Source organism: Nyctereutes procyonoides, unplaced genomic scaffold, assembly GCF_905146905.1.
Source record: "Nyctereutes procyonoides isolate TBG_1078 unplaced genomic scaffold, NYPRO_anot_genome, whole genome shotgun sequence".
Taxonomy (NCBI): Eukaryota; Metazoa; Chordata; class Mammalia; order Carnivora; family Canidae; genus Nyctereutes; species Nyctereutes procyonoides.
The window spans coordinates 18260551-18269197 of record NW_026575020.1 but is presented as its reverse complement, the minus strand read 5'-3'; the positions used below and the strand labels follow the sequence as shown (position 1 = coordinate 18269197).

At 42.0% G+C, this 8647-nt stretch overlaps 1 protein-coding gene and 1 pseudogene across 2 annotated transcripts in view; both read right to left on the bottom strand.

The window, feature by feature from the left end:
- Nucleotides 1-4431: 4431 nt before the first annotated feature.
- Nucleotides 4432-4933, bottom strand: LOC129514110 (60S ribosomal protein L23a-like; annotated as a pseudogene).
- A 1339-nt stretch (nt 4934-6272) lies between these two features.
- Nucleotides 6273-8647, bottom strand: part of USP32 (ubiquitin specific peptidase 32) — a 205565-nt gene continuing 203190 nt past the window's right edge. For both annotated transcript variants that reach the window (XM_055320812.1, XM_055320821.1), the window contains exon 34: nt 6273-8551. In XM_055320812.1, the coding sequence (XP_055176787.1) occupies nt 8378-8551 (174 nt within the window). In that variant the 3' untranslated portion in view covers nt 6273-8377. The remainder of the gene's footprint in view (nt 8552-8647) is intronic.

Below are 8647 nucleotides of genomic sequence, written 5' to 3'. Positions count from 1 at the left end.
AGCCCGGTCTGGCAGGGGGCCAGTGGGGAGCACAAGAATCCCATGGCTGCTATGGCTGGTGGCTGTCTTCCCAAGGAACAGCTCATGCAATCCTTGTCTTTCCTATCCTGCCTCTGGAGCCATCACATCCCTGATAAGATATTTTCAGACACTTCAAAGTCCAGTTGGGAGCCACAGGCCTTGACCTGACCCAGAGTCCTTTCTTTCTCCCTCCCTAGTCCCACTTCCCCTCCTACACCCTCCTTCCTCCCTCTGTCCAGCTCCTAAGGTTCCCGGGCCATCAGAAGTGGAGAGAACAAACCTAGGATGTCAGTCTCAGACAAGAGTCACTTCATGGCTGTTTGCTCCCAAGCATTTTTTTTTAATCTTCCAGGAACAAGGGGAGGAGGCTGTTTTCAGGACACCTACTTCCCCTCCTTATGTAACAATAATACTTCACATTTGCATAAGTGTTATCAGTTGTAAAAGGGTTTCACATTCACTTTTTTTTTCCCCAAAGTTTATTTACTTAAGTAATCTCTACATCCAATATGGGGCTTGAACTCACAACCCCGAGATCAGGACTTCTGAGATCAGAACTCTTCTGAGTTCGCCAGGCACCCTATCACATTCACTGGTTTTTTTTTTTTAAGATTTTTAAAATTTATTCATGAGAGACACAAAGAGAGAGAGAGAGAGAGAGAGAGAGAGAGAGAGAGAGGCAGAGACACAGGCCGAGGGAGAAGCAGGCTCCTTGCAGGGAGCCCGATGTGGGACTCAATCTCGGGTCTCCAGGATCATGCTCTGGGCTGAAGGCAGCACTAAACCACTGAGTCACTGGGACTGCCCCAACTTTTTTTTTTTTTTTAAAGATTTTATTTGAGAAATAGTGAGAAACAGAGAGATCACAGAGGGAGAGGGAGAGGACGAGGGAGAGGGAAAAGCAGATTCACCACCGAGTAGACAGCCTGATGTGGGGCCCAATACCAGGACCCCAAGATTGTGGCGTGACCCAAGCTGAAGGCAGACGCCTGACTGAGCCACCCAGGCACCTCCTCACATTCACTTTCTCCTTCAGTGCTTACCACAACAATATAAGGTAGTTGGGGTCATGGTGACCCTCATACCTTGTCATCATCCCTTGTCAAAGAAGCCCACTGGGAGGGGGGGTCCTGGAGAGTTGGGTTGGTGTGCATGCGGAGATGTGAGGAGAGCGGTGTGCCTGGAGAGGACACAATAGCTCCACACCCTTTTCTGCATACATTGCCCTATGCATCTAGCTGTTCTGAGCTGTACATTTTTGTAGTAAGTCAGTAATCTAGTGGTGGGGGGCGGGGAAGAAGGCCACGGGGGCTCAAAGTGCTTGACCATCTTGCCAAAGGTTGCTAAGTGGCAGATTATAGACTCCAGTTTAGGCAGAAGTGAGATGGTATAGAAACAGATTAACTTGGGTTTGAATCCAGCTCAGAAACATTCCACCTGTTTGACACTTTGGACAAGAGACTTAATTTTATTGAGTCTTAGTTTCCTCATCCGTAAGAAGGGATGATAATGCCTCCCACAGAGCCATGGTGAGCACTGAATAAGGAATGAGATGTGCATTGCCGGGGATCTGGTAAATAGATGTCCACTGCATGTCTAAGTGCCCCTCCCAACTGTCCTTCTGGTTCCAAGGGCAGGACTATCCTCCTTTATGCCACACGGTAGGTGTTCAATTAACATTTGCTGTATGAGCAATAATCCCTACTCCAACTGTCTCAAAGCAAGAGGATATTTACAGTTCCAAGCCACAGGGAACTCTGCAAACAAGAAGTGGCAGCTGTAAATTTCTCCACCTGGCACAATGGAAGGTCATAGGCTCTGGGGCTGGCTTCCTGTAGATGCCCAGCCCCAGGTGCTCCAGGTGCTCCCTGAGGTCTTTGCAGGGAGGGAGGTGGCCCTGCACTCTCATTGTTGGCTGTCTTTCCCTGCCCAGATGCCCTAATAACAAAATGGCTTCAGAAAAGTCCACCCTGAGGCCACAGTGATTTCCAGCAGACCGAATGAAAATCTCTCCTGTGGCTTGGGACAATTCTCTGGGAAGTCCTCAGGCACCACATGACTTTCTATATGCTCAGATGTCAACGGTGCTTTACTGTGCATCTGATCCCTCACATTAGAGCCGTCACAGGTTGTTCAAGCAGCACCCCACCTCCTGCCCTCACTTCAACCTGAGCAACTCCATCTGCTTTAGCCACCAGTCCTTCAGATAAAATGTAGTTCGAAGGGTCCAGTCCCAATGTTGTTTCAAGCTAAAAACTGAATACCATTGACTTAACACAACCACTTCATTATTCAGAAAGGGAACTGAGGTGCCAAGGAGACAAGTGGCCTGCTCAAGGTCATACCATTCTTCAAGGAGCAGAAAAACACTATAGACTAGATATCTAATCCATCTGCTAGGATGACTGCCCTGAACTTGAGGCTATAGGCAGTCTCTGATGTCCATCCCCATCGCCTGATGCATTCACTCTGGAAGGCTCTCTGCTGATCACTAATTTGGAAGTCCCCTTCCCTCTACTCGACCTACAATCTAGTGAGCATCAGGGTTTAGCCATCAGTAGCAGAGGTTCCTGCTACAGAGAATTAAAGAAGCCTGCCCCTGTGGCCCCTGAAAATTTTGGATGCCCCCACCACTTCACCTCCTTTCTAGGTCTCCTCTCCTCCGGTCTTTCAGCCACACTCAGTCCTCTCTCCGCCTGCCTTCTTCCTTCTGGTTGTTCTCCCACCTCCTGCCTGATTCTTTTTCCTTCACTTACCTTGACTATATTGGAGCACTTTAAGCTCAGCACCCTTCTGCATTCCTCTTGGGCTTGAAGTTTCAAGTTCATTATCAACAGACATTTTAATTTTAGCAAAAGGGGATTGTGTGTATGAAAAGGAGAAAAGTTAAGTTATAGCAAACAAAAACTTGTTTACAATAAAATGGCCTAAGTGTAGTGTGCACTTATGTCAACCACTCATCCATACCAAAATACTTGGCAATGTTAAATATTCATTATACGGGGCCTGACCTTCAAGGGCCTTCACAACGTGGTTTCTGCTTGTTATCTTCTATCATGCTCCTCACGCACATTGAGGTCAATCCAAACGGTCTACACATCTCTGCTCCCTTGCCTCTCTTAGACTGCCAGACTGTTCTGCACCCTTCTGATAAAGTCCTGATCTTGCTTTATGGCACAGCTCACTTCCCTTTCCCATTTGGTTTTCCTTAAGTACTTTGTCAACGGCCTACTGTCTAGTGCCTTCAGTCAGCACTTCATCAAAGACAATTATACCTAGGGAGCTTTGGTTAATTACTACCACTTCTCCTTGCATGTATGCATATGCATATCATCATTCCCTAATTAGACGGAAAAATGACTCATTCACTAGAGCAGTGGTTTCCATAAATGACCAACCTGAAGACCAGTGAGAACTGGCTGTAAAACATTCTCCCCTGAGGAACTTATTAAAATGCAGATTCTTGGCCTGTATGGGAGAAGATCTCATAAATCTGAGTGTAGAGTACAGAGCACAGGTTTAATATGACAATGATGGGTGGGACCCTCGAATCAGCACTTTTAACAAACTCCTAGTTGATTTTGATGATACTGGTGAATTGCCAGGCTGGGAACTGCTGCCCTAGAGAGCCTAACACAGCTCTGTACCTAAAACATGCTTACAGGTTGTTAAGCTATATACTTCTGGATTGGTAATGAACTTGAGAAAAGAATATTGTTATTTGGGTACTTAATAGGTGTCAGATTCTGTGCCTATTTACATATATTATCTATTTGTAATAACCTTTTGAGATAAAATGGTATTCTCATTGGTCACAAGAAATCTGGGCATTTTTAGTGAATAGTGGTTGTAATAGCTGAACTACAACTTTTTGATTTAATACACTCTAAGTCCACAACCTTTCTACCTAACAAAGCGCATATACTGGTAGCCTGAATCTGGCTTGCAGATAGTTTTTTTTTTTTTTTTTAAAGATTTTATTTATTTTTTCGTGAGAGACACAGAGAGAGAGAGGCAGAGACACAGGCAGAGGGAGAAGCAGGCTCCATGCAGGGAGCCCGACATGGGACTCGATCCTGGGTCTCCAGGATCAAGCCCGGGGCTGAAGGCAGCGCTAAACCACTGTGCCACCCGGGCTGCCCGCAGATAGGCTTTTGAACAATGTTTAAAAACTTTTTAAAAGTTAATTGTTGACATTTCTAACTTGGGTATTTTGTATTAATACCTGGATTTCTGGTTTCTCTTTATGGGTAAAAAAACGATATGGTAACACGGGGCCACATTCCTGCATGGCAACAATCAAAGGGAGCCTTAGATGGATGTGTGTCCTAGAACCCACCAAAATCCCCATCACTCCCCATTCTCATCTGGGCTATACCTGCAATTTTTTTTTTTAAATGGTGAAAAAATTTATATTTAGATTTATAGACGGCTGGACTCAGTTTAGATGATCCCAATTTTGTTGGCAACATCCAAAGCATCATAGTCAGGAGCCAGTCGAACATATGCTTTCTTCTCTCCATCAGGCCTGATCAAGGTGTTGACCTTGGCCACATCAATGTCATAGAGCTTCTTCACAGCCTGTTTGATCTGGTGCTTATTGGCCTTGACATCCACAATGAACACAAGTGTATTGTTGTCTTCTATTTTCTTCATGGCTGACTCAGTAGTTAAGGGGAACTTGATGATGGCATAGTGATCAAGCTTGTTTCTCCTGGGGGCGCTCTTTCGAGGATATTTGGGCTGCCTTCAGAGACACAGGGTCTTGGGTTGTCGGAATGTAGGTGATGTGTGAATCTTCTTTTTTGTGTGACTGTGCATGCCTTTCAGCACCTTTCTTAGCTTTCAAAGCCTTTGCTTTGGCATTGGCTTTGGGAGGGGCAGGGGTTTCCTTCTTCGCCTTCGGCGCCATCTTCGTGAAAGGGTAAACCTGCAACTCTTACACTCTGTTCCCAAACTTGGTCCCTATAGGCCTCTGAGTTTGCAATTCTTGCATTCTTATTTACTATTTTGCTTCTCATTGTTCAGGAAGTTTGGCAAACCTAAAGACATCCTCTTTTTATTTGTACTGTCTTCTATGAGTGTCTGATCATAGGGGTGGGTGTGTGCACTTTTGACTTTGTGATATCAATACTAAGAAATCTGCTGGTACATCATCAGGGAAACTAGGATATCTGTTCCCTAAGCTACACATTCTAGCTCTGGCCTAATAAAATCCTATATTCCACCCTTAAAATAATTGGGGGAAATGTAGCAATTCATCAATTTGCTTCAATTCAATTGTGTCTGCAATTATGAAAGGAGCCCACAGTGAGTAATGCCACCAAGTAGTAGAGAGGCTGGGAGGCCAAAGAGCTCTCTTAATTTAAAGCGCCACTCAGAAATGAGAAACAAAATGCTTACCCATCTCCATGGGCTGGTTCTTTTCAAGACTGTCCTTTAGAAAGCCAGAGACATAGACTGGCACTTTAGGAGCCGTACTTTATTTTTGATGACTTTCTGAATGTTTTTTTAAACAAAATAACACCGATGCTGATTCAACATGTTTCATTCTATACATTTTTAATGTGTGTTCCTGTTTTCAAGAATTTGAGCAAAGAGCTATTAAATTCTTTTTAGCATTAAAATAGCAAGAGTAAAAAAACCTCTTTGCAAAACATGATTGAATCTCATAGGGGTAGGATTCCACATTCATTGAGCATTTACCAAGGAACTGCTGCCAGGCTTTTGTATACTTCATTTACTTAAGATAAGGCCAAGAGGTAGGCATTCTATTTTTAAAGATAAACAAATAGGGACTGAGGGTGAAGGACCCACTGCCAACTGCTTCCTCAGCGACCTCTCAGACAACCCAGGGATATCCCTGGTTTCTCAGCACCCCCTAGAAATTCAGGATTGTTTTAAGGCATTATTCAATGATAAGTTTTCCTCTTGACTCCTAATGGGCAAGAAAACTATTGTTAAGACCTCCTTCATCAAGTCTCTGTTCACTACCAGCTCTCATACACATTCCCTCCATCCCATGCGAATGCCTTCCAAACAATTTCCTAATAGGGATGTGAACAGAGTTTAAATCAATTCACTGCAGGGACCTTGTTCTACCTTCAACAGTTTCCATTCTTTCGGAGATGGAGCATCCACTCTATAAGTCAGGTAGGTATTTAAGTAAGAGAATTAAATAGGGTCACAGAAATGCAGAAAATTTTGACTTTTTTGGTGTTTACTTGTATAGAGGAAAAACAGCACATAGATGCATCCACAGTATTTAATTTGTTTGGATAATAGTTACAGATAAACAGGTACACTCCATATACAATTACCAATACTTTTTTATACAGTTCATATTTCAGTACATCAACACTATTTTATTTACACTCTATTTATGTACATTAACATCTTTCTAAAGTCAGTGCATTGTCAACAAGTTTTATACAGTAATTTACAAGGTGAATGTAGTTAATAGTTAATTTAATAAATTTTCTGCTAGTCATGAATTAAAAAATTAATTACAACCAATATAACAAACACAGATCAAACAACATTAGTAGATTGTGCTACCTGCTTAAATAAAACATCTGTAAGGAAATTATTTAAAATCTTCCACTTTTTCATGGGACTTGTCCACGTAGAAATGGACAGATTTTTATATACTGAAATCATGAAACTATAAAGCCTGCATTTTGTCTGACTTCCTCATATTTTACCTTTTAGGCCACTCCTTCCTACTTGTAATTACAGTCTTTTTCTGAATAGGATTTCAACTTAGGTAGCCATTTAAAACCATCTTTCCAAATGCTCCGAGAAGAACTGGCTAATAATCGGCCGCAGAGATCAGAACACAAATGCTTAACTAAATTGGTACTTACTATCTGTGAGGAAGGAAGGTTAATAAAATCTAATAATTAATGAGAATCACTTCCAGGGTCCAGATGATAAAAAAAAGACTGGAAAAAAGGAAGAAATATTTACTTCACATATATTTAAAAACAACACAGGGGAAAAAACATGCTGCCTGAAATAAATAACATTTATACTTTTGTTCCAGTTTTGAATTATCAGAGGAAAAAAATGAAGTGAGCAAAGAAACATAACTTCTGATGGCCACTACTGTGAAATTATTAAAAGAAAGAAAAAAAAGACAAACACACACACACACAAAAGAAAAGATGGGATATGCAAACAAAACAAAAGCTTACTTCCTAAACCCACCAATTAAATTAAAAATACACGCTACCAGTGTGTGGGATGTGTTTTGTTTTTAAATTTAACGTGATGGGGCAAAATACCCCATATTCAAGTTAATTTATAGCCCTTACAGCCATCAAATATGAACATGTTTTTAAAAGTTCATTTGCATGTATTCTCTCTTCTTTTAAAGTGCAAAACAAAGAAACAAAGAACAAACAACCACCAGTTGTAAAACACCTCCAGCTTTGATGCCACTTTCCCTCTCAGCTCTTGTGCAATGTGGGCATGTGACAACGGTGCAAATATTGGTGACTCTCCAATCGTGCTTCAGCAGTGGTGGGGATACATTTTTGAGGACACCTGAAGTATCCTCAAAATAAGATGCCTCTATCTGGAGGACTATTTTAGATGGATTTCTCAGGATGCTTTTTTCCCCTCCCCCTCTACAGGGTCTCCAACCAAGGCCTTGGGTAGAAGGCACACAGCTCTTAAAATATTATCCCTTTCAAACTGACCATTTATGTATGCCTCTGCCACGAATGACTGGTTGTGTCTCAAACACAAACACAACATCAGAAACAAAAAGCAAGAAAGGCATAGAAAGAGTGGGGAAAATGTTTTAAAAAATAAATAGAAAAATGTGTGTCCATGCCTTAAAAATCCTTTGCACACCTTCTGACCTTGCTTTCTCCATCTTGTCAATATAATGGAATAAAACTTCAGGAAAAAGGAGGTAGCATATCATGTCGTCCCCAGACAACACTACAATTTTTTGTTTGACTTTGACTCCAAGGAAATTCTTAGCATTTTGTTAGGATTATTGGTAAACTCTACACTCACTACATGTTTGTTTATATCTGGACAAGCACAATTTAGCTCTTATTTGGTCCCAGGTGGCTGGTGCCAAAAAAACCCTTTTGTTTACAGGCTAATGGTGGGCTCTGCCTGAAAGTTCTCTACCAGAGAGCTTGTGTGAGACACCTCCCAAACCAAAGTATTACTACTGTTATGTTAACTGCTATTTTAATTAGGATTTTTATTTTGTGCTTCAGGGTCACAGGATAAAATAACTACATTTAGCTTGCCTTTACAGACGCTTCTGCCAAATGTCAGCTACAGGGAGTCATCTCCCTCACCACCAACCTGTCTAGCAGCCAGAGTGGTAGCTTTACTGTAACACACAGTATTTTTTGTAATCGGACTCAAAGTCTTCATCCATGCTGCTTGTGTCTGCCATCTTTTTGCCATCGATCTTTGGCAGAAATTGTGCATAGTCTATCCCCTGCTGCTCATAGAAAAGAATGTAGGCGGAGTCGGTGTCAATTTCATCAGGGTGAAGTTCCTGAAGGGGCAAGAAAAGCCTTTAATAAAAAGCCATCACTATGCTGCCTCTTAATCCTTGCTAAGGAAGGGAAGACCAATCTTCTTTAATTACTAA